We start from the raw sequence: 27,353 nt of genomic DNA, 5'->3' as shown, positions 1-27,353 counted from the left end.
CATACCAATCTCTACTTTTCTACACTACATTTCTATTTTTCATTTCCATACTCACCATGCCTCCACGTTCATTAATCCGTAGTGAGCGTCCCGAGAGACCACCTCCCGACCTTTCAAACATTATCTTCTGAGATGATGACAATGATGCTCAACGAACAAAATATGTTGCTTTCTACGAACGTTCGGTTGTTCCCACAAAATTTGTGAACACCGAGTGTCTAGAAACTTTGGGCCTCATTGATGGTGTTACCCGTCTGCTCACCAAATCTAGCCTCCACCATCTTTGTACCGAACCCGTACCTACTTATGAGCCGCTCGTCTTAGAATTTTTGAGTTCTTTCAACTACGACACTCCCTCTAATCAACCACTCTCAACCGGTAGCATCCAATTTCGGATGTTCAACCGTGAATATGCTCTCGAACAAGATGTCGTAGCTTCATATTTGCATTTTAATCATGCACCAATTGCTCACCGCTCAATCTTTCAAGAACTCAATGGTCGATCTTGGGAGGATCTCGCTTTTGAATTTTGGTTCAATCTCACTGGAGAAAATCCTTCTGGTTGGAGAGCTCTCCATGCTTCCCACATTCAAAACCCCGCTATACGTTATTTTCAACGTGTCTTGGGGCATACTATTTTTGCGAGATCTAACAACCACAAGGTAAACCAAAATGAATTATTTTTCCTTTACTGTGCGCTTAACAATATCCGTTTCAATGCCGCACCGTTTATGTTCCAACACATCCAAGGTTTAGTTAACGCCCCCGCTACAAATCCATTCTTGCTTGGAGGCATTATTACTACCCTAGCCTGTGCTTTAGGTCTTGGTGACGAGCTCCTCTCACTCTCACATCTCATAAAGCCTGCTCAGTCACTCGATCTCACCTACTGCCGCGATTCCCACTTGGTTTCACCCCGCCACGATGGCCGCTACACTTTGGTCGTCAACAAAGTTCCTATTCCTTATGTTATCCTTCCATGCCCTGAAAGAATCAACATCCGTTATGTTCAACGTTGGAGGCTTATTGAAGACAACCCTCAAGATGACCAACAAGAACATCCTAATGAACCTATGGATGCAAATGAAGAAGAACTCAACCAAGGGCAAGCTGATGTCAACCAACCTCCTCCAAACAACCCTCCGCCTATCACTCTTGAAGCCATGTATGCTGCTATTCAACGCCAAGATCAACTCGTTCAAGCTATGCATACAAACCAAACTGAAACAATTAGGCTCATCAGAGAGATGCAACAGGAGCACCGTGACTATGCTATTAGGAACGAAAGTCAATACGCTGAAATTGCTACATATTTGCATGATCTTGACATTTGTGTGAACGACTCTCCTGATAGACGTCGCCGTGTTCGTACAAGAGGTGCGAGCAGTTCTCGAAACCGCAACAATGAGGAGTAGTTCTTATGCACTGAGGACATTGCATCATCTAAGTCTGGGGGAGTCGTATTATTTCTATTTCCTTTAGTTTTATTTTTCCCTTCAGTTATTTCCCTTCCTTGTAATGTTTTTCAAATTCAATAAAGTATATTTATGGAATTTAAGTCTTATATGTATAATTCCGTAGTTATTTCAATTTCTTCCATTTTCTTGAGCCATAACAAAAATTTTTGCTCCTAAACGATAAACGCAAACCCCACACGTTCGAGAAATACAAAGCTACTCAAACACTCAACGCATTGAAACTGAATATAGTCAATATCCTTATTGTCCCAACACTCTAAAACCCCCGAGTATGCATAACCGATTTGAGTACCCGTTGTACCAAAACCACCGACTTTAAGTTTTGAAATAACCCTTAGTAGTTTATTCTAGCAGTCGGCACCGTCTTAGATACAAACTACGCAGAGAGTCGATGAATATAAGTGTATGATCCTCATAATGATAATTATGTGCTCAACCATAAGAAGAAATGTGCCTACTAAGTAAGGTGATCCTCACAAGATCATTTAACCTAACGGTCGCAAATTTCAAATACAAAGAATTTAAAAAAACTCACTGTCGATTGGTTCAGAAGTCATCTGGTAATGAACTTGGTAGGAAGGACTATTGTCCGATTCCCCACAATCTACAAGTGAATGCTAAGGAGTATACCACATATTGTGCCAGAACTATGTGAGAAGGATCATAGTCACTAACCGACTACTCTGCTATGTGCGTGTCAAGATAATGGGCTTAATGTGATTGCGCGCGAATGAAAAGGGTGAAACATGATGACAAGTCAAATAGGTCGAGCTATAATGGCATGATTCGGATTGGTATGCATACTGGGAGTTGTTTAGTGTTGTTACTATAGGTTTATTGCTAGATTCATTATCATTATTTCCGAATAAGAACGCTATGTAGCTGAGTATGACTGAACGACATGGTGGAAGTGTGTTTCATTTATCTTTATCTTCTTATTTTGCTTGAGGACAAGCAAAGGTTCAATTCTGGGGGAATTTGATAACACGATTTTATATCGTATATTTAGCTTAAAATCCATAGATATTTATAGCATTTTCTGTTTATTATTTTAATTTATTACGATATTACGCGTGTTTTTGCTTTGTTTCAGGTTTTACACTTCAATTACGACTATTTGCGAAAAGGAAAGAAAATAGAGCTTAAATGACCGATATTTATGCCTAAAAGACGAAAAAGGAGTGCTGAAGCGAAAGAGGGGTGCAATTAGGACCCAAAAGGCCCAAAAGAGATATTCAGCCCACCATGGAACCAAAGGCGCGTGGCCCAAACCTGCCCAGCAAGTGGAGACGCACGTCTCCACGCCCTCTATGCCACGTCAGCAAAGGGAGACGCACGTCTCCATGTTCCTACATCTTCTCCACTTGAGACGCACGTCTCAAGTCAGTCAAGCTGCCTCCTGAAGAATAGGAGACGCACGTCTCCACGTCCTGGTCTGCAAAAAGCTCCCCTTTTCACGCAAAGCAACTGAAAAGCCCCTCCTATAAATAGGACGTGTCACTTCACTTCAATCTGTCCGATTTCCTGCCAACGAAGTGCTGCCGAAATTGTACCGCGAACTGCTTTTCCTTATTCTGCTTTCATTTAACCGTTTATTTTCTCACAACGATTTCTATACTGGAAATTGTTGTGAACTTTTCGTAGATCTAGCCTTACGTTAGATTTATTGCTTTATTTCATTGTTTTTTATTTTCTGCCATTTAAATTCCGAAGAACGATCCAGCCAACCTGTGGTGGAAGTTCGAGTACTTCAAGATTCAATTCAATCCAGATTTATTTTAATTCAGGTTTTTTATTTACCGCCTTTATTTATATTATTATTGCATGATATATTATATTCCATTTAATATGTCTATTATTATGAGCCGAACCGATTTATGCATGTTTAATCATATTAATATGTCTGGCTAAATTACTAAAGGTGTCGGTATGTAAAGTAAGTTAACCGTAGGGATCCGAAATAAATTGGCTTAAATTATGTTTTATTAACTATCACTTATTTTTGGTTTATATGTCTAGTTTAATTAGTAAGTCTTAAAACCAATAGAGCGAAAGTTTGAGGGCTTAGGACGGTCAAAGGTTAAAACCAATAGAGCGAAAGTTTGAGGATTTTAACTGGATAGTAGACATAGGACATTAGTTTTAAGGATGGCGAAAGCGTATTAAGACTAATTGGAACTTATTTATTTTCAAAAATTGTTTTTACACTCGAGCGGGATGGCGAAAGCGTACGTTAGGGTTATTAGCTTGCTCCGAGTCAACAGAGCGAAAGTTTGAGATTAGGAGATTTAAATAGATAACGACCTCGTAAAATAGGTATTTTATTAATTAAATTGTTTCCAAAAAGCTCTTCTAAAATCTAATGGGATGGCGAAAGCGTACATTAGGATTAGGATAGTAGTCTGAATCAACAGAGCGAAAGTTTGAGACGAGGATTTTTAATCAATTGGAATTAGTAAAGATTTTTAATTTAATTATGCAAAAGCCAATGGACCTTCGGATTACCTTTAGTTAAACGAAATACATACTGATACCTGTCTTTTATTATTATTCTTTATTTTCTCACAATCACTTTCCCTTAGGAACAATCGAAATTTTAGTACTCCTAGCTTTACATAGTAACCTTAGATAACGGTAGATCGATTCATAGTCCCTGTGGATTCGATATCTTTTAAAACTACACGACACGACTGTGCACTTGCAGTTATCAGATTTATAGACACGTAAAGTCGCGATCAGACTGTTGCATATGTTGCTCAGAGTAAAGGTAAAGGTCGTGATATGAGACAGGTTCAATGTTTCTCTTGCAAACAATTTGGCCACATTTCTCGGAGTTGCATTAAGAAGTTCTGTAATTATTGCAAGCAGCAAGGTCATATTATATCTGATTGTCCCACACGTCCTCCACGACCAACACAACGTCCGGTGCAGGCATTTCATGCAACTACAAATTCTGCCTCTGGTCCTTCTGTTACTAGTGCATCTAATGTTGGTACTCTACAACCTGAAATGATTCAACAAATGGTACTTTCCGCTCTTTCCGCTTTGGGAATTCAGGGTAAGTCTTCTAATGTTTTACATCCATGGTTTCTTGATTCTGGTGCTTCTAATCACATGACGGGTTCCTCTGAAAACTTGCACAATTTACGGTCTTATCGTGGTAATCAACAAATTCAAATTGCTGATGGTAATAACCTATCAATCTCTAATGTTGGTGACATAAACTCTGATTTTCGGGATGTATTTGTATCACCTGGTCTTGCTTCCAATTTATTGTCTGTTGGCCAATTGGTGGACAACAATTGTGATGTTAATTTTTCTCGGTCTGGTTGTCTTGTGCAGGAGCAGGTGTCGGGGAAGGTGATCGCGAAGGGGCCTAAAGTGGGAAGATTGTTTCCACTTCAGTTTATTTCTAATCAATTATCTCTTGCTTGTAATAATGTTTTGAATTCTTATGAGGATTGGCATAGAAAATTGGGTCATCCAAACTCTTCTGTTTTGTCTCATTTATGTAAAACTGGTTTATTGGGAAATAAAAATGTTATTTCTAATGCCTCTATTCCATGTTCTGTTTGCAAATTGGCTAAAAGTAAAACACTTCCTTTTCCATCTGGTGCTCACCGTGCTTCTAGTTGTTTTGAGATGATTCATAGTGATGTATGGGGAATTTCTCCTGTAGTTTCGCATGCTCACTATAAATATTTTGTCACATTTATCGATGATTATAGTCGCTTTACTTGGATATATTTTCTCCGCTCTAAATCTGAAGTATTTTCTATGTTTAAGAAATATTTGACATATGTTGAAACTCAATTTCAAGCAAGTGTTAAAATTTTCCGCTCTGACTCTGGTGGTGAGTACATGTCTCATGAGTTTCAGGAATACCTACAACACAAAGGCATTTTGTCTCAACGGTCTTGTCCTAATACCCCTCAACAAAATGGCATGGCAGAACGTAAGAATCGTCATTTGCTTGATGTAACACGCGCCTTACTTCTCCAAGCTTCTGTACCATCCCGATTTTGGGTGGAGGCTCTTTCCACGGCTGTCTTCTTGATCAATCGTCTTCCTTCTACGGTTATTGATCTTGATTCTCTTTTCTTTCGTATTTTTAAAATTCATCCTGATTATAGTGCTTTACATACTTTTGGGTGTGTGTGTTTTGTTCATTTACCTCCATTTGAAAGACATAAGCTTGGAGCCCAGTCTGTTCAATGTGCATTTATGGGGTACAGTCACTCTCATAAGGGATTTGTGTGTTATGATGTCACTAACCATCGTTTTCGCATTTCTCGGAATGTGACATTTTTTGATAATCAGTTTATGTTTCCATGTGTGTCTCCTGTCATGAATGATGTTGTTACTCTTCCTAAGTTTTCTATTATGCCTCAATCTATAGAACGTTATAAACCATGTCATGTATATGTCAGGAAACAAAAAGAACAGGTTCCCACACCCCTTCCCGATGCTGAACCGTCACCTGATCCTGTCACGATTGAACCACGGCGTTCTGTTCGAATATCTCGAGCACCAGATAGATATTCACCAGACAGGTATGATTCCTCACATACTTCTCTAACCGCCACACTCTCTAGCATATCTGTTCCTACTTGTTATTCACAGGCTGTTAAAGATGTGCGTTGGATAAAAGCAATGAATGAGGAACTTCAAGCTCTTCAAGAGAATTTCACATGGGATATTGTCTCTTGTCCTCCTAATGTTAAACCTATTGGCTGTAAATGGGTGTATTCTGTGAAATTGAATTCCGATGGGTCCCTAAACCGTTTCAAGGCTTGCTTGGTTGCCTTAGGAAATAAGCAGGAATATGGAATTGATTATGATGAGACATTTCCACCAGTTGCCAAAATGACAACTGTTCGGACTCTAATATCTATAGCTGCTTCTAATGGATGGTCTCTTCATCAAATGGATGTGAAGAATGTTTTTCTTCATGGTGATCTGACTGAAGATATCTATATGACACCTCCTCCAGGTTTGTTCTCTTCATCCAAGGGTGTTTGCAAGCTTAAACGCTCTTTATATGGTTTGAAACAAGCACCCAGAGCATGGTACGAGAAATTCCGCTCCACTCTACTTGGGTTCTCTTTTACTCAGAGTCAGTATGATTCCTCTTTATTTATTCATAGCACATCTGCGGGAATTGTTCTGCTTCTTTTGTATGTTGATGATATGGTTATTACTGGTTCTGATCATGCTTCCATTCAACGACTTAAGCAACAGCTACAGGCATCATTTCACATGAAAGATCTTGGTAATCTACACTATTTTCTTGGTCTTGAGGTTCATTCTACGTCCAAGGGAATATTCCTCCATCAACATAAGTATGTCACAGATTTAATTTCTATGGCTGGTCTCCAATCGGCTAATCCAGTGGATACTCCTCTTGAGGTTAATGTTAAATATCATCGTGATGATGGTGATCTCTTACCTGATCCCTTGTTGTATCGTCAACTCGTGGGTAGCCTTAATTACTTGACTATTACTCGCCCTGACATATCTTTTGCTGTTCAACAAGTAAGTCAATTCATGCACTCTCCTCACCATCTTCACTTGGTAGCAGTTCGTCACATAATTCGTTACTTAAAGGGAAGCTCTCATCGTGGTTTATTCTTTCCTATTGGAGTTGCTCCTAAATTGAGTGCTTATAGTGATGCCGACTGGGCAGGGTGTCCTGATACTCGACGATCTGTTACTGGTTGGTGCATGTTTCTTGGCTCTTCATTGATCTCATGGAAAAGTAAGAAACAAGCCAGAGTCTCTAAATCTTCTACTGAGTCTGAGTATCGGGCCATGTCTGCTGCTTGTTCTGAAATAATTTGGCTTCGTGGTCTTTTGGCTGAACTTGGATTTCCTCAAATAGAGCCAACTTCTCTTTATGCTGACAATACAAGTGCCATCCAAATTGTTGCAAATCCCGTTTTTCATGAACGCACCAAACATATCGAAGTTGATTGTCACTCAATCCGGGACGCGTATGAAGACCGACTAATATCTCTTCCTCATGTTAGTACTCAGTTGCAGATTCTTACCAAGGCTGTTCCGCGTCCACGTCATCAGTTTCTTGTTAGCAAATTGATGCTTATTGACCAGCATCAATTTGAGGGGGGATGTGAATAAGGATAAGGGTTTGTTCCTAAAATAAGGGTTTGTTCTCATTAAATGTAATTTTTAGTGTAATTACTTGTATAGCCCTGTAATTTCTATATATACAAGAAATAATAATCAGAAAGGTTGACGCCGGAATTTGTGACAGTAAGTCTGTCTGCTATGATTTGAATTGTAGCAGAGAGAAATGTGCCTCCCACCACAGTTGCAGCCATATCGCTATAAAGATTGAAGGATAGTAGTATTTGCAATTCAGGAGCAAAGATTCACATAAGAATGGATAATACTTCTACAATAATTCTTTGTTTGAGTCCTATAAAAAAAACCCAAGTCTGCATTAAACATTTTTTGTTTTAATATTTCTTATGTGATATAATTATCAAGACGCGTATTGATAATACGAAATTGCAATCAATTTGATATCTTTCTACACGTCTTTCGGTCTGATCAATGAATTTATTCAAATGTACTGTTCTCAAAAGTAAAATATACATGCACCATAGAAGCTTGTATGGCTTCTGGCATGAGTTTACAATCACAAGATATAAAAGTTGCATAAATTTAGAACCAAGAACAACATGGATTATTCAACTTGTTCCATTTATTTATTCTTCAACATGGATTCTAACAAAGTAGTGGAACACAAAGACACAGCTTATGAGTAACTTACGAAGATACAATCAAATGATGATAAAATATAGACTTAATATTATCTACATAAATCAAATTCCGCGGCAATCAATGGCAACCATATGGTTCCTCTAAAACAGGTTTGCAATAAGAACCACAACAACAGCAAGCACCCCTTTCGTCTTCAATTCATCAAACTGGCTGTTTTTCATCCACTGCCTCTCCTGAAAACAAGACAAAAATATTACTTTCCTTTTCAATATTCAATTCATCCAACAGTTTGCACAGAATCATCCAAAAGTAAAATTGGTACTAGCAGGAGTTTAACAAAATAAAGATCAAATAAGCATTTTCTTTTCATTAGCAAACACATTTCTAGTTTAGTTCACAAGCAAGAAAACTATAACTCTTTGTATGAAACAAACCAATCATAACAGTAAAAGATTGATTTAACTTTATTCAACAATAGTTAGACGATTAATTAATAACAATAGTTAGTTTTTTTTTTTTAATAATATTTGACTTTTATTTAAACTTTTCTTTAATGTAGTATTTATATATGGTTATGATTCATTGAAAGTGTATATAACTTTTACACTTGATAAGTTTAAGGTACTAGTGCTTTCTTAACGTTGCAGCATGCTATTACCGTAGCCCCTGTGCAACAACTTCCGGACTTCTTTAGGATAAAAAGTAATCTATTATTACAACAATCTTTATTATTGCACATACTAACAAAGCAGTGGAAAACAAGATTTCAAACAACAATCAAATAATAAGAAAACATTACAAAGCTTAATTGCATTGTACTCTATCTGTCTGCCTCATGCAGGTTATGAAGAATACCCAAAGATGCAATCAAATGATGATCAAATACATACTTAATATTTGCTACGTAAATCAAATATTGCGAAAATCAACTAAAAGTATTTGATTCCTCTAAAACAAGTTTACATGAAGAACCACAACAATAGCGTGCACTCCTTTTATCTTCAATTCATCAAGTGCGCTGTTTTTCATCCACTTAGTCCTCTCCTGAAAATAAGACCAAAACAATTACTTTCCTTTTCAATATTGGCCAACCGTTTTCACTGAATCGTCGAAGAAGCGAGGAAGTAAAACCGGTAGGAGTTTAAGAAAATGAAGATTCAATAAGCATTTTCCTTTCATTTTCTTGATAACAGATTGTCAAATTCTCATTATAGTATAAAATGTATCAGTTAACAAAAACATATAATTATAGTTTTGTTCACAAAGAAGCACATTTCATACCAAAACATAATGTGTTATTTATTCAACAAATGCAAAAGATTTGATTCTTTGCAATTTTTATTTAAAAGCGTTGCTGGAACCAATATTAAAGACTAATGATAGTGTCCTTCGCATAAAATTTCTGACACGAGTTTAAAAGTCTCAAACAACATTATGTCAAGTGATTTTTGGAATAAAATTTGCAGAAAAAGTAAACATTGTATCTCAGACAGCGGAAACATAAAATGTTGATCCATTAGATGATATGAAAAGGTTTAGAGATGTGTTTGGATTGTGAAAGAGAAAATCATACCTGAAACAACGGGAAGGCAGCTTGTCTTCATATTGTGAGTTGGCCATTTATTCGTATGATAGGGATGTGAGAAATTTTGAACCAATTTTCCTTCCTTTTATACCTTTCTTCTAACAAAGGGCAATCTCTAATGGTGAGTTTTTTAAGAGAGGTAGGGAGGCTGTCTTCTGGTAATGACTCTAGCAGAGGGCATTTTCCTATAGTCAGTAGCTTAAGAGAGGCCGGGAGGCTGTTTTCTGGTAATGACTCTAGCAGAGGGCATTTTTTTTATAGTCAGTAGCTTAAGAGAGGCAGGGAGGCTGTTTTCTGGTAATGACTCTAGTCTTTCACAATTAATAAATTGAAGTGATTTGAGCGAGGAAGGAACGCGGTTTTCTGGCAATGACTTAAGATGTAAACAACTCAGAAAGTGGAGATTTTGGAGAGAAGAGAGGTGTGGAAGCCCATTTCCTTCAAAGGACATATTACTGACAGTGAGAGACACAAGGGAGATGGGGAGAAACGAATCCATCGTCAAGGTGTTATCCATTTCTCCCCTTTCTTGAATTGACAAATTTGAAAGAGCTGTTAGGTCTTGGAGACCCCATTCCTTTACATGCGGCTTTGTTCTTTTGCATTCAATCACAAGTGATTGTAATTTGGAGGGTAGACAAACTCCTTCACAAAATGACAACTCTCCATGACAGCAAAGATTCAAATGTTTAAGATTGGTGAGCGTCTCCAACCGAATATTGACTTTAAATGATTCAATTGAGGGATCGGATATGATGCGAAGTGATTGGAGGGTTGACTGCCGACATGAAGGACTTTCTGAAATAAAAATGGAATTCATACTCCTACACTTTAGAATGGAAAGTGATTGGAGCGCAGGGAAACCATCAAGTGGAAATGATGTAAGTGAATCACAGCTATCCCACATATAAAGACTCACAAGTGATGTGTAATTTTGAAATGTTTCGAAAGGCATGAAGGATAACTTCCTACACCCATCAATATCAAGTGACTGCAATGAAGTGGGTAGACCATTTGTGAGAAATGCAGTGAGAGATTGAATATTCCAGAGTGTCAAACGAGTAAGACAAATACTACTCGTGATCACTTTAGAAAAAAACATTAACCATGGAGTGCTTTGAGTATACACTTCCCACTTTAAATCTTCTTCAATTTTTACTTTTTTGATTGCCGAAAGCCAATTCAAAGTATGGGAATTTTCCAATAGGTTATAACAACCTCTTATTTCAATTTCTTCCATGCAAGAAAGGTGGCCAGGTAAATCTCCCCTTAGTTCAGGACAATCAAGTAACTTCATAGTTCTAAGTCGTGGAAATGCAAAATTTATGCCTTCAAAGGAAATCCAATCCTTCCAATTTGGCATGCTGTGAAATTCCATATGCTCAAGGGAAGGAAATGGTTGGAAGGTAGAATTGGAACCTTCTCCTTCCTCAACACAATAGAACTCTGGACCCATTGTCTCCAATAACAACAAATTCGATATACTCAGCTTCTTGAGAGAAGGTAGTTGGCCTAGTGGTGGAAGTGCCATGCAATATTCACAATTATAAATACCAATGGACACCATGTTAGAAAACGAAGAATTTCCCAACCAATTCGGAAAACTTGTCCCTCCATACAAATCAATGACTAGGCTCTTCAAATTTATTGGTGGTTGCAACATTTCGAGCACAACTTTCACTTTTAGTGAATCTTCACTTTGTTTTCCCCATTTCAACTCTAACACCTCAATTTTCTCTTTGTTTTTCAGGTTGGCATCTTCTGCCTCTTTTGCATCAAAGACATTGTAAAGGTTTTTGATGGTAAATTTTCCTTGTAGGTTTGGAAATTTCCTTAGCTCTTTGATAGATAATCCTTCATGTCGCTTACCCACTAAAAAAACAGTCAAAGTTTGGAGGTTTTCTAGTCCACCAATTTCCATGGGCAACTCTTTTATGTGAGTCCCACTTATATCAAGGTGACGTAAACTGATTAAATTTCCCATATGCACTGGCAATTCAGTGAGACTGTAGCAACCTAATAAATTCAAAGTTTGCAAATTGTAGAGGTTACATATTCTATCAGGCAAGCTTTTGATTGCAGTTTTGGAAAGATCTAGATACCGCAACTGCACCAAATTACCAATTGAATCTGATAGCTTGGTGAAGTTTCTATATTGTGATAGCGACAAGACGCGCAACCTTTTGAATAGTGGTAGCAGATCATCAACCACCGTGATGGATAACGAATTGTATGACCTCCCAAAATTAATGGGTAGGAAGCTTCGCAAGCGTTTAAAATTGTAGAAGTGCTTGAAATTCATGAAAATATCATACTCTTCTTGATTATATGATAAATGACGAACCTTTTCAGGAATGTCACCACATTCAGACCTACTACAAATTTTTCCAGATACGGATGTAGCTAAGTCGTTGATAAGGTCATGCATGACAAACAATTTTCCACGAGCACCATCATTTAATTGTTGAATTAAGGATCTAGACAACAATTCTGCAAAGCAGTCATCACCTAATTCCTCTGCCAATTTTCCCACATGAGAATAATCAAGGAAGCCTTCGGCCATCCACAACCGAACCAATTTCTTCCTATCAAGTGGATGATCCTTTGGAAAAATTGAACAATACGCAAAACATCGTTTCAAATGAGACGGGAGAGATTGGTAACTTAAACGCAAAGCCGGCATAATGTTATCATTCGGTAAGTTCCATACTTCGCTATTCAAAATTGCAGTCCATTCGGTTGTCTCTACTCTTGAACGTAGAAGTCCTCCTAGTGTTTTCGCGGCTATTGGTAATCCGTCACACTTTCTTGCAATCTTCCTACCAATCTCTTCAAATGCTATGTTTTTTCCGGCGTGATATTCATCACTTCCGAATGCATGTTTTGAGAGTATAGACCAACAATCTTCATTTGACAGATGGTCTAATTTATAAATAGGAAATGTCTTTACCATCTCTGCAACATTTTGTTGACGCGTTGTTATAATCACCGAACTTCCAGGTTTTCCATCAACAAGGGGACTTACTAGCTCATCCCAATCATTGTAACTATCATTCCACAAATCATCCAGCACAAACAAAAATCTTTTCTTCCTCGTGTTTTTATTTAATTCAACTCGAAGAATATCAAGATTATCGCTTTCCCATACCTTTGAAGATGCAGATGTTGTATTTCTAATAACAGATTCAAGGAGGCTCTTGGTTATTCTCACAACATCGAAATCTTCTGATACGCAAACCCAGACTTTGAAATCAAAATGTTGTTCAACTTTTTCATTATTGTAAACCAGTTGTGCAAGAGTCGTTTTTCCGACACCTCCCATACCCAAAATTGCAACAACACCTAAATTATTGTTTTTGCTGGTGCCACAATTTGATACAAGCATATTGATGATTGATTCTTTATCAACCTCCCTACCGACTATGACAGATTCATTAACCCTTGAACTTGAAGGTGGTCTTCGTGAAACTCTAGCACTTTTTGTTTGCAATCCAAGGGTATCTTTATGTTGTGCAAAAGGTTCAAGTGTTTCACACATGATCTTCAATTGGGAATTGATATCTCGATAGAAGTTTTTGAAAGGAGATGAAAGAAAATTCAACACCTGATTAGTTCTTCTTCCAGCTTGTCTATTCTCCATCTTGCACCGAAGGGAGTCGTAACTTATTTCATTGACCAAATCCTCAGCATCTAAGACAATATCTTTCAAGTCATCTAGCCATTTTTTGACAGCAAGATTGTTGATCTGCCTCTCTTCTGCATCATCCAGCACAGCCTGAAGAGTGAGCAGGGTTGTTTGTAACTTTCTCAATAGGGAGACATCCAGCTTGGTGTTTTGAATGTAATCAAGAAACTCAGTTGAAGCAAGTTTCTCAAGTAAGGTTTGAAGAGTTGCAGAGAGAAAAGCACCTCCTATCATAGTTGCAGCCATCTTGTATGGATTTTGTAAAGCAAATCAACTAGTAAGGAAGTTGTAGCTAATAGTTGAATTTTGAAAAAGAGTAAGAGTTATGAAGATTGAGAGATAGCAGTAATTGAAAGTAAGGAGTAAAGACTCATTGGCATGAGAATAAATGGATAAGAGTAGTGTTTTTGGATGAATGGTTGGCTGTAAAAGAAGACTCACATGTGAATGAATATTACTTGTTTGTTTCTGAGAAATGCACATTAATGGTTTATGGATCCATATCCACTGAAATTGCTCGACCTCATTCAGTGCATGGGCCCATAACAAAGACATAACACAACCACACAGTCAAATATGGTGTACTAGACTACTGTTGTGTAAATTGACAAAAGCCAATGCATAGTAGGTGGTGTTTCCGATAGACGACCACAACCTTCTATTTTAATTTCTTCTATGGAATAAAGGTGACTAGGAAAATGTAGTTAAATTCAAACTATCTTTCCATTGAGTTAGAATCATTTGACATATTTGTTACCTTTGCAGATTTTAAGTTCCGGACTTTAGCATTTTTACCATTGGATGTTGCCTAATGCATGTGTAGATTTCAAGTTCCATGATGATCATTCCGGTGGTGTAAAATGATGAGCAAATCTTCAGCATCAAATATTGCATCATTCAAGTCTTCAAGCCATTGTTTATCATGAATATCCTTGAACTGCTTCTGTTCTGCATCAACCAGCACAGCTTGAAGAGCTGATAGTGTTGTTTCAAATGAAAACACGAAACTCCGAGAAGGTAAGTCTGTCTGCTATGATTTGAATTGGAGCCATATTGCTATGAATATTGAAGGATAGAGACTAGTCTTTGTTGAGCATTTTTTGTTATATTTGAAAACCGATGAAACATCGCATATGATAAAATACTGACAACATATAATTGAACAAATCCTCAGCATCAAAGATTGCATCTTAAATCCATCCATCCATTGTTTGATTTTTGGTTTGACAATCTGCTTCTCCTCTGCATAATCCAGTTAGTGCAAAATCAAAAACAAGCAGTATTCTCCCCATCAATGACTCATTAAATTTGATGTTTTTGATATAATCATGAAACAGACTGAGTTGAAGTTAGTTTGTCCATTCAGGTTTGAACAAAAGCAGACAGAAATGTATTTCCTCCAACCAAAACTGCAGCCATCTCTTACAAGTTGAGTGAAGTTAGACATAACTAATTGTATGGTAGCTTGGATATCTATCAGAAAAGGATTGAAAACATCAATGTTATGTGAGAGACTTGGAATACATTCTTTTTTGTAACAAATATTATAGTAATGTGGTACATGAGCTGCACATATGGAATACATTCACACTGTTACTTTTTGTGGACTTTGTAGAACTAAGCAAATAAAAGAAGATCGAAAAGAATAAACACTGTTGTCCAATTAAATATTCGTGGACAGTGTACAAAGTGGTTTTGTACAAATTTATAGAGAGAGTGAGAGAAACTCGATGCAAATGTAGATATCTTCAAGAAACTTTCATGCACTTATGGCTGTACTGCATGAGAAAGAGTAGTCTTGGCCACAGGAGAGGCATACAAGTTGTATACCTCTTCAAGAAACTTTCTTTAATTGAATATTAGCTATTATGATTAAGTTAATGAGAATTTTATGTTAAGGTTATTTTTTCGAGCTATTTTTTATAATTTTGTCTATTTGTTGGGATCTTAGGATCCGAGTTACGATCCTACAATTTACGCTTTTTCCATATCCTAACGCTCTTTATTGAGACCCCGATTTTGACAACCATGCATACAACCATATGATAGCTCCGTACTTTTCATAGATTTTGACGTGCGTTCGATGTTAAATGTGTATACCTCTTTTGGTTCAGCATGTTGTGGGAGTCAAACTCCTTCCGCTGGACCCAACCCAGAACCAGGCCAGCCTCCGGTACTCACCACAAGAAAAACCAGAGACAATAAAAAACAGCAGAAAATGAAGAAAATTTGTTGGAAATGACGTTTTTCGATAGCTTCCAATCTGCAACAGGGCCATTGTAATAATGCTTGTCAAGAATGATATTCGACGGTAGTGTCCAACAAGAATATATTTCTGTCTGAAACTTTACCGACAAATCAGAAACTTAAGGAATGATCAAACCCATTAGAAATCACGCGGTAATGAACAATATTCCTTGATCGTTGGAGCAAGCAGATGGAAATTTTCCTCAGATTTAAGGAATACTGATACATTGTTGAATTTGGTGTAGCTAATCCCAAGAGAAAAAGAAAAAAAAAGTAATCTGATATGACTTGAAGAGTATCATGGAAAAGTCTCAAACTGACCACTTTCAGAAAGTGATTATTGGAATAGTTGCATTAAAAACAAGTTAAAAAGCACAGTATCTTTTAGAGCATCAATCTTTATGTTACTCAGACAAGTTGCTTGTACTTAGAACCAAGAAAAATACGGATTCTTCAAGTTGCACATACTAACAAAGAAATGTAACAGACGATTTGAAACTTCATTTTTCTGAATCATATGAGCATTCAAATATGATAAGAAAATATTACAAACATTGGCTACTGTAGGGTTGTCGAAAATAATAATACAAAGATCCAATCAAATGATGATAAAATACAGACTGAATATTAGCCAAGTAAATCAAATTCTGATGAAAATCATTTGGTTCCTCTAAAACAAGTTTACATGCAACAATAGCATGCACCTCATTTGTGTTCAATTCATCAAGTGACCATTCAATTAATAAAATTCAAATTGGCTAACTTTTTGCACAGAATGATCCAAGAAGTAAAATTGCTTAGCAAAGAATATACACGAAAAGAGAAACGGTGATTCAGAAAAGTAGTTACACCATATTGGAAGTGACCAATTAGTAATTTAACTTTATCCAACAAATGTGCAAAAGATTTGGTTATATGAAATTTTTACTTAGCTAGTCATAGAAAATATAAAGAATTAAAAGCACACCTCTAGAAGTAGGCGTGCCGCGGTGTCCGACATTTGTATGACACTTGTACGACACAAGTCGGAAGAGTCAAACAAGTGTAGAAAAAGTCAGACAAGTGTCTCAAAATAATTGGTTTTATTTCTTGGCTTCGAACATTTTGAATCGGTGTCTGATAGCCTTATTCCACTCATACACACGTGTCCGATAATTCATACAAATTTTCTTTAAAAAAATTGAGTTTTCTTTTCCTCAACACACTTTATTCATTTTCTAGACAAATCTCACACATGATTAAAAGGGTTAAACATGTATTGAAGCAATGCTATCAATGAAGAATTAAATATATTAATTTTCATTATGACATATATAGTGGTGTCGGTGTCCTAGTTTTTTTACATATCGGTGTCGGAGTGTCCTGTCTGTGTCGTGACGCGGTGTCCGTATTAGACTATGTGCTTCATAGAGCTCAACTGGAACATGGAATAAAGACTAAAAATAGTTTCCTAAGCCCATAAAACAAAGAGAAACAAGTTTTCTAACAATGACGTAGAAAGCATTATAGAAAAGTCTCAAACTACATCAAGTGAGTCTTGGAATAAAAGATGCAGCAAAAAGTATACATTAAACTGAATTTGAAATATCATCAAATCTCATACAGAAGACACATAAAAAATTTACCACTAACAATTTGTCTATATAAAAAACATACATAGCAGAGATTGATTACTGGATTTGTTACAATCATAAAATTGAAGTGATTTCAGCGAGGAAGGGAGACAGTTTTTTGGCAATGACTGAAGCTGTTCATAACTATCAAATTCAAGATTTTTGAGGGATGAGAGTTTTCGAAGTCCATTTCCATCAAAGGACTTCATATTATAGAAGTCCATTTCCACAACTCAGGAGGCATGAAGGATAAATTCCTACACCATTTAATATCAAGTGACTGCAATAAAGTGGGTAGACCATTTGTGGGAAATTCAGAAAGAGGCGGAAAGTCCTCTTAGTTTAGAACACTTACATAACTTCATAGTTTTAAGTTGAGAAAAAGCATAATTTATACCTTCAAAGGGAAGTCATTCCTTCCAATTTGGCATGCTTTGAAATTTTATATGCTCAAGGGATGGAAATGGCGTAAAGGAAAAATTAGAACCTTCTCCTTCATGGACACAGTAGAACTCTGGGCCAATTGTCTCCAATAACAATAAATTAGATATAGCAAGCTTCTTGAGAGAAAGTAATTTCCCTAGAGGTGGAAGTTTCAATCATTGATGCGAAGAGACACCATGTTAGAAAACGAAGAATTTCCCAACCAACTCGGAATATTTGTCCCGCCATATAAGTCAATTTTAAGGCTCTTCAAGTGTAATGGTGGTTGCAACATTTCAAGAAAATTTTGGAACGTAAATCATATTGTATCAATTATAGTTGTTTGATTGATGTTGTAATCAAAAATGGAGTCAAATTCGCTTAGGGCTTTTGAATTATAAGAGTAGATTAATTTGTTCAACATAATTGTATTCAGTTTATTTACTTACTATTCAAGTGCCTGAAAACTATAAAAAACACCTTTTAGTTTCTATCGGTTAAGTTAATTTAGTCTGTGCGCGTTGTGTATTATTATACTGATAACCAAAAGAGAGTATTGTGATCATTGGAACTTGAAATTGTTTTTTGTTTGCACCAAGTAATGAGATTGTATCAGGCTGTATTAGATCACATGTTCCTAATATATTACCCTCTGGATTCATTCTTTAATATTCTTGGAAAGAAATCAAATCTGATTATGCACTGTGCACACCTTATCATTAACAAGAAAGAAATTAATTTTCGTTCTATACAAAGACTCTGAGTGTCAATTTTTCATAACAGTTTTACGCTGCTTGAAAAAAATGCAAGGAGTATATAATGCAGAATAGGCAAAGAAGAGTTCTATCATCCCAAGTCAAATCATCAGCTGTTTTTTATTCTTCAACTTCAGTAACTTCTGCATGCCTTATCGCTAACAAACAAGCATTAACAAGAAATATATGTAATCTGAAGGATATTATAACAAAAAAAGTTATTACAACATTCAGTATTTGTTAGAGGGTAAATGCATGTCCCCAATGAACAAAACATTTCAAACAATATATACTTTATGAATCATATGAGCATTATTACAAAGCCTATTGCATAATTTTTCTCTTCTAAAGGATCAGACAATTGAGACTGTACCAATGACAACAATTTACTCAATCAAATGAATCCATATTATTTATGCTGCATATTGCACATACTAACAAAACTGTGGATGTGGAACACAACATTTCAAACATTACAAAGTGTACTGCATTGTACTCTCTCTGACTGCCTCATGCATCTTACACAAAGATGCAATCAAATGATGATCAAATACAAACTTAATATTAGCTACATAAATCAAATCTTTCGAAAATCAACGGAAACCACAACAATAGCATGCACCCCTTTTATCATCAATTCATCTGTGAATAGGAATTAGTTTAAATGCAATTATTTAGTGTAATTACCGATATAGCCCTGTAACCTTTATATATACGAGAAATAATAATGAGAAAAGTATCAAGCCAAGAATTGTTGACATGGTACAACTGGGCTGTTTATCATCCACTCAGGCCTCTCCTGAAAATAAGACAAAAAATTACTTTCCTTTTCAATATTGTTAATGACAATTCAATTGATAAGCATTTTCCCCAATGAGTAATGACAAATTGTCAATTCTGGTTATTTATTGCAGCTGAATAACCATATCTCATAAAAGTAAACACACTTGAATCTCCAGTAATATTATCGCAGGCATAACAGAAAAGATTGATTTAACTTTATTCAACAAATGTGCAAAAGATTTGATTCTGTGCAATCTTTACTTGAGAGCATAGCTGGAAACAATATCAAAGACTAACCATTAACAATTTGTATTTAAAAAATAATTCATTAAATCTCATGTAGAGGAATAAAGTTATTAACCAATAAGATGATATATATGAAAATATTTAGAGATGTGTTTGGATTGTGAACATAATTAAACAATTATGAAAGAGAAAATCATACCTGAAACATTAGGAAGTCAACTCATTTTCATATTGTGAGTTGGTCATCTATTTGTATGACAGGGATGTGAGCAATTTTGGACCAGTTTTCCTTCCTTTTATACCTTTCTTCTAGCAGAGGGCAATCTCTGATGGTGAGTTTCTTAAGAGAGGTAGGGAGGCTGTCTTCTGGTAATGACTCTAGTTGTTTACAATCATCAAATTGAAGTGATTTCAGCGAGGAAGGAAGGCAGTTTTCTGGCAATGACTTTAGATGTCGACAATCAACAAAGTCGAGATTTTGGAGAGAGGAGAAGTGTCGAAGCCCACTTCCATCAAAGGACATATTATCACCGACACAGAGAGACACAAGGGAGATGGGGAGCAACGAAGCGACCGTCGAGGTGTTTTCCATTTCACTGCTTTCTTGAATTTTCAATCTTGAAAGAGCGGTTAGGTCTTGGAGACCCCATTCTTTTACATGCGGCTTTGTTCTTCCGAAAGAAATATCAATTGTTTGTAATTTGGAGGGTAGACAGACTCCTTCACAAAATGACAACTCTCCATGACAGCAAAGATTCAAATGTTCAAGATTGGTGAGCGTGTCCAATCGAAGATTGACTTTAAGTGATCCAACTGATGTGATTTTAAGTGATTGGAGGGTTGACTGCCGATCTGAAGGACTATCTGAAATAAAAATGGAATTCATACTCCTACAACCATGAATGGAAAGTGTTTGGAGCGCAGGGAAACCATCAAGTGGAAATGATGTAAGTGAATCACAGCTATCCCACATATAAAGACTCACAAGTGATGTGTAATTTTGAAATGTTTCGAAAGGCATGAAGGATAACTTCCTACACCCATCAATATAAAGTGACTGCAATGAAGTGGGCAGACCATTTGTGGGAAATGCAGTGAGAGATTGAATATTCCGGAGTAGCAAGTGAGTAAGACAAATACTACTCGTCATCATTCTAGAAATAAACATTGGATAACTTTCAGCAGCAGCTGCATGTTGCAAGGGAGAGTCGGTCGAAAAAACTTCATGATTAAAATCTTTTTTAATTGTCACTATTTTGATTGCCGATAGCCAATTCAAAGTATGGGTAGTTTCCAATAGCTTATAACAACCTTTTATTTCAATGTCTTCCATGCATGAAAGGTGGTCAGGCAAATCTCCTGTTAGTACAGGACAATCACGTAACACCATAGTTCTAAGTCGGGGAAATGCAAAATTTATGCCTTCAAAGGAAATCCAATCCTTCCAATTTGGCATGCTGTGAAATTTCATATGCTCAAGGGAAGGAAATGGTTGGAAGGTAGAACTGGAACATTCTCCTTCCTCAACACAATAGAACTCTGGGCCAATTGTCTCCAATAACAACAAATTCGATATACTAAGCTTCTTGAGGGAAGGTAGTTGGCCTAGCGGTGGAAGTGTCATGCAGTATTCACTATTACGAATGTCAATGGACACCATGTTAGAAAATGAAGAATTTCCCAACCAATTCGGAAAACTTGTTCCTCCATACAAATCAATGACTAGGCTCTTCAAGTTTATTGGTGGTCGCAACATTTCGAGCACAATTTTCACATTTAGTGAATCTTCACTTTCTTTTCCCCATATCAGCTCTAACTCCTCAATTTTCTCTTTGTTTTTCAGGTTGGCATCTTCCGCCTCTTTTGCATCAACGATATTGTTAAGGTTTTTTATGGTAAATTTTCCTTGTAGGTTTGGGAATTTCCTTACCTCTTTGATACTTAACCCTTTATTTCGCTTACCCACTAAAAAAACAGACAAAGTTTGGAGGTTTTCTAGCTCACCAATTTCCATAGGCAACTCTTTTATGGCAGTCCCACTTATATCAAGGTGACGTAAGCTGATTAAATTTCCCATATGCACAGGCAATTCAGTGAGTCTGGAGCAACCTAATAAATTCAAAGTTTGCAAATTGTAAAGGTTACATACTGTATCAGGCAAGCTTTTGATATTAGTGAAGGACAAATCTAGATATCGCAATTGCACCAAATTACCAATTGAATCTGGTAGCTTGGTGATGTTTACATACTTTGAAAGCGATAACACCCGCAACCTTTTGAATGTTGGCAACAAATCATCAACCACCTTAATGGACAAGGTAGCTCTAAACCAATTACTGGAAATTGGTAGGAAGCTTCGTACGCATTTATAATTGTAGAAAGGCTTAAACTTCATGAGAATATCATACTCATCTTGAATATATGACAAATAACGAACCTTTTCAGGAATGTCACCACATTCAGACCTACTACAAATTTTTCTAGATACTGATGTAGCTAAGTCGTTGATAAGGTCATGCATGACAAACAATTTTCCACGAGCACCATCATTTGATTGTTGAATTAAGGACCTAGACAATAATTCAGCAAAGCAACCATCACCTACTTCCTCTGGCAATTTTCCCTCGTCAGAGTAATCAAGGAAGCCCTCTGCCATCCACAACAAAACCAATTTCTCCCTATTAAGTGGATAATCTTTTGAAAAAATTGAACAATATGCAAAACATCTTTTCAAATGAGAGGGAAGATATTGGTAACTCAAATGTAATGCAGGCATAATATTATCATTTGGTAAGTTCCATACATTGCTGTTCAAAATATCAGTCCACGCCATTGTGTCTACCCTTGAGCGTAGAAGTCCTCCCAGAGCTTTTGCAGCTATTGGCAATCCACCACACTTTCTTGCAATCTTCCTACCAATCTTTTCAAGGGCTGTGTTTTTACTAGGTTGATGTTCATCACTACCCAATGCATGTTTTGAGAGTATAGACCAACAATCTTCATGTGACAGAGGGTCTAATTTATAGATAGGAAATGTCTTTGTCATCTCTGCAACTTTTTGTTGACGCGTTGTTATAATCACCGAACTTCCAGGGTTTCCATCAACAAGAGGACTTACTAGCTCATCCCAGTCATTGTAACTATCATTCCACAAATCGTCCAGCACAAACAAAAATCTTTTCTTCCTCGTGACTTTATTTAATTCAACTCGAAGAATATCAAGGTTATCGCTTTCCCATACCTTTGAAGAAGCAGATGTTGTATTTCTAATAACAGATTCAAGGAGGCTCTTGGTTACTCTCACAACATCGAAGTCCTCTGATACACAAACCCAGACTTTGAAATCAAAATGTTGTTCAACTTTTTCATTATTGTAAACCAGTTGAGCAAGAGTCGTTTTTCCGACACCTCCCATACCCAAAATTGCAACAACACCTAAATTATTGTTTTTGCTGGTGCCACAATTTGATACAAGCGTATTGATGATTGATTCTTTATCAACCTCCCTACCGACTATGACAGATTCATTAACCCCTGAACTTGATGGTGGTCTTCGTGAAAGTCTAGCACTTTTTGTTTGCAATCCAAGGGTATCTTTATGTTGTGCAAAAGGTTCAAGGGTTTCACACATGATCTTCAATTGGGAATTGATATCTCGATAGAAATTTTTGAAAGGAGATGAAAGAAAACTCAACACCTGATTAGTTCTGCTTCCAGCTTGTCTATTCTCCATCTTGCAGCGAAGGGAGTCGTAACTTATTTCACCGACCAAATCCTCAGCATCTAAGACAACATCTTTCAAGTCATCTAGCCAATTTTTGACAGCATGAGTGCTGATCTGCTTCTCTTCTGCATCATCCAGAACAACCTGAAGAGTGAGCAGGGTTGTTTGTAACTTTCTCAAGAGTGTGACATCGAGCTTGGTGTTTCGGATGTAATCAAGAAACTCTGTTGAGGCAAGATTCTCAAGTAAGGTTTGAAGAGTTGCAGAGAGAAAAGCACCTCCTATCATAGTTGCAGCCATCTTGTTTGGATTTTATTAAAGCAAATCAACTAGTAAGAAAGTTGTAGCTAATAGCTGAATTTTGAAAAAGAGTAAGAGCTATGAAGATTGAGAGATAGCAGTAATATTAATAGAAAGTAAGGAGCAACGACTCAATGGCATGTGAATGAATGGATAAGAGTAGCGTTTTTGGATGAATGGTTGGCTGTAAAAGGTAGACAGACACAACAAGACTCACAAGTGAATGAATATTACTTGTTTGTTTCCGAGAAATGCACATTAATGGTTTATGGATCCATATCCAGTGAAATTTCTCAACCTCATTTAGGGCATGGGCCCGTAACAAAGACATAACACAACCACACAGTCAAATATGGTGTACTTGAATACTGTTGTGTAAATTGACACAAGCCAATGCATAGTAGGCGGTGTTTCCGATAGACGACCACAACCTTCTATTTCCATTTCTTCTATGGAATAAAGGTGACTAGGAAAATGTAGTTAAATTGTAGTTAAATTCAAGCTATCTTTCCATTGAGTTAGGATCATTTGACATATTTGTTACCTTTGCAGATTTTAAGTTGCGGAATTTAGCATTTTTACCATTGGAGGTTGCCTAATGCATGTGTAGATTTCAAGTTCCTTGATGATCATTCCGGTGGTGTAAAATGATGACCAAATCTTCAGCATCAAATATTGCATCATTCAAGTCTTCAAGCCATTGTTTAACATGAAGATCCTTGAACTGCTTCTGTTCTGCATCAACCAGCACAGCTTGAAGAGCTGATAGTGTTGTTTCAAATGAAAACACGAAACTCCGAGAAGGTAAGTCTGTCTGCTATGATTTGAATTGTAGCCGAGAGAAATGCGCCTTCCTCCATAGTTGGAGCCATATTGCTATGAATATTGAAGGATAGAGACTAGTCTTTGTTGAGCATTTTTTGTTATATTTGAAAACCGGTGAAACATCGCATATGATAAAATACTGACTACATATAATTGAACAATTCCTCAGCATCAAAGATTGCATCTTAAATCCATCCATCTCAAAAACAAGCAGTATTCTCCCCACCAATGACTCATTAAATTTGATGTTTTTGATATAATCATGAAACAGACTGAGTTGAAGTTAGTTTGTCCATTCAGGTTTGAACAAAACAGACAGAAATGAATCTCCTCCAACCAAAACTGCAGCCATCTCTTACAAGTTGAGTGAAGTTAGACATAACTAATTGTATGGTAGCTTGGATATCTATCAGAAAAGGATTGAAAACATCAATGTTATGTGAGAGACTTGGAATACATTCTTTTTTGTAACAGATATTATTGTATTATAGTAATGTGGTACATGAACTGCACATATGGAATACATTCACACTGTTACTTTTTGTGGACTTTGTAGAACTAAGCAAATAAAAGAAGATCGAAAAGAATAAACACTGTTGTCCAATTAAATATTCGTGGACAGTGTACAAAGTGGTTTTGTACAAATTTATAGAGAGAGTGAGAGAAACTCGATGCAAATGTAGATATCTTCAAGAAACTTTCATGCACTTATGGCTGTACTGCATGAGAAAGAGTAGTCTTGGCCACAGGAGAGGCATACAAGTTGTATACCTCTTCAAGAAACTTTCTTTAATTGAATATTAGCTATTATGATTAAGTTAATGAGAATTTTATGTTAAGGTTATTTTTTCGAGCTATTTTTTATAATTTTGTCTATTTGTTGGGATCTTAGGATCCGAGTTACGATCCTACGATTTACGCTTTTTCCATATCCTAACGCTCTTTATTGAGACCCCGATTTTGACAACCATGCATACAACCATATGATAGCTCCGTACTTTTCATAGATTTTGACGTGCGTTCGATGTTAAATGTGTATACCTCTTTTGGTTCAGCATGTTGTGGGAGTCAAACTCCTTCCGCTGGACCCAACCCAGAACCAGGCCAGCCTCCGGTACTCACCACAAGAAAAACCAGAGACAATAAAAAACAGCAGAAAATGAAGAAAATTTGTTGGAAATGACGTTTTTCGATAGCTTCCAATCTGCAACAGGGCCATTGTAATAATGCTTGTCAAGAATGATATTCGACGGTAGTGTCCAACAAGAATATATTTCTGTCTGAAACTTTACCGACAAATCAGAAACTTAAGGAATGATCAAACCCATTAGAAATCACGCGGTAATGAACAATATTCCTTGATCGTTGGAGCAAGCAGATGGAAATTTTCCTCAGATTTAAGGAATACTGATACATTGTTGAATTTGGTGTAGCTAATCCCAAGAGAAAAAGAAAAAAAAAGTAATCTGATATGACTTGAAGAGTATCATGGAAAAGTCTCAAACTGACCACTTTCAGAAAGTGATTATTGGAATAGTTGCATTAAAAACAAGTTAAAAAGCACAGTATCTTTTAGAGCATCAATCTTTATGTTACTCAAACAAGTTGCTTGTACTTAGAACCAAGACCAATAGGGATTCTTCAAGTTGCACATACTAGCAAAGAAATGGAACAGACGATTTTTGAAACTTCATTTTTCTGAATCATATGAGCATTCAAATATGATAAGAAAATATTACAAACATTGGCTACTGTAGGGTTGTCGAAAATAATAATACAAAGATGCAATCAAATGATGATAAAATACACACTGAGTATTAGCCAAGTAAAGTATGTGGTGTCTCTAATAGATTATCACAACATATTATTTTAATTTCTTCCATGCAAGAAAGGCGGCTAGGCATATGTCCCCTTAGTTTAGAACACTTAGATAACTTCATAGTTTTAAGTTGAAAAAAAGCACAATTTTATACCTTAATTCAAAGGGAAGTCATACCTGAAAGGAAAAATTAGAACCTTCTCCTTCATGGACACAGTAGAACTCTGGGCCAATTGTCTCCAATAACAATAAATTCGATATAGCAAGCTTCTTGAGAGAAGGTAATTTCCCTAAAGGTGGAAGTGTCAATCAATAGTCACAATCATTGATGCGAAGAGACACCATGTTAGAAAACGAAGAATTTCCCAACCAACTCGGAAAACTTGTCCCGCCGTAGAAGTCAATTTTAAGGCTCTTCAAGTTTAATGGTGGTTGCAACATTTCAAGAACAATTAGGAACGTAAATCATATTGTATCAATTATAGTTGTTTGATTGATGTTGTAATCTAAAATGGAATCAAATTCTCTTAGGGCTTTTGTTCAACATAATTGTATTCAGTTTATTTACTTACTATTCAAGTGCCTGAAACCTATAAAAAACACTTTTTAGTTTCTATAAGTTAAGTTAATTTAGAGTCCTAGCGATACGAATTGAGTGTCGCTTCCACATACTATGTTTTAGTAATTCATTTTTGACCCGTTAGCGACAGCGGATCACTTTGCAAATGAAGAAGATACGCGTCTTCCTTGTCGGCGCCGTTCAGTTCCACAATTAACAAGTGGAATTGTCTTTTGCAACAATGACCCGGTTGGAATTGCTTGTTGCAATTATAGCGGAGGCCGGCTTTGGCTAATATGTTTTGGACCAATGTTCCTTGCTCTTATACCTTTCTTCTAATAATGGGCAATTTCTCAAGGTCATTCGCTTAAGAGAGTAAGGGAGGGTTTCTTCTGATAATGACTCAAGTGTTTTACAATCATAAAATTGAAGTGATTCCAGTGTTGAAGGTAAGTACTTGTTTAAAAATTTGAGAATAAAGATGAGTCTGTATTTGTTTGAGTCCCAAAAGAGTACTGTATTATTCATAATTTTGTTAGATCAACTTACAAAATGAAGAATATG

The 27,353-nt window shown here is 36.5% G+C and overlaps 1 protein-coding gene, 1 long non-coding RNA gene and 1 pseudogene across 3 annotated transcripts; 1 reads left to right on the top strand and 2 right to left on the bottom strand.

Annotated features, from left to right (window-relative positions):
• Window positions 1-9,020: 9,020 nt before the first annotated feature.
• Window positions 9,021-13,914, bottom strand: LOC131593150 (putative disease resistance protein RGA3; annotated as a pseudogene).
• A 115-nt stretch (window positions 13,915-14,029) lies between these two features.
• LOC131593151 (uncharacterized) lies at window positions 14,030-15,398 on the top strand. Of its 2 annotated transcripts, XR_009280766.1 has the most exons (3): window positions 14,030-14,181; window positions 14,261-14,512; window positions 14,862-15,398. It is a non-coding gene; the product is annotated as an uncharacterized LOC131593151 (long non-coding RNA). The 2 variants fall into 2 exon arrangements; XR_009280765.1 differs by lacking the exon at window positions 14,030-14,181 and having other exon boundaries at window positions 14,195-14,512.
• A 4,296-nt stretch (window positions 15,399-19,694) lies between these two features.
• Window positions 19,695-24,151, bottom strand: LOC131662709 (putative disease resistance RPP13-like protein 1). Its single transcript, XM_058865416.1, has one exon. The coding sequence runs from the start codon at window positions 23,584-23,586 to the stop codon at window positions 19,789-19,791; it is 3,798 nt and encodes a 1,265-aa protein (XP_058721399.1). The 5' UTR covers window positions 23,587-24,151; the 3' UTR covers window positions 19,695-19,788.
• Between the last annotated feature and the right edge of the window lie 3,202 nt (window positions 24,152-27,353).

The sequence above is a fragment of the Vicia villosa genome, linkage group LG3, assembly GCF_029867415.1.
Source record: "Vicia villosa cultivar HV-30 ecotype Madison, WI linkage group LG3, Vvil1.0, whole genome shotgun sequence".
In the NCBI taxonomy this organism is placed as follows: domain Eukaryota; kingdom Viridiplantae; phylum Streptophyta; class Magnoliopsida; order Fabales; family Fabaceae; genus Vicia; species Vicia villosa.
Note: the sequence above shows the minus strand (reverse complement) of the source record. Positions and strands in the feature narration are given on the sequence as shown.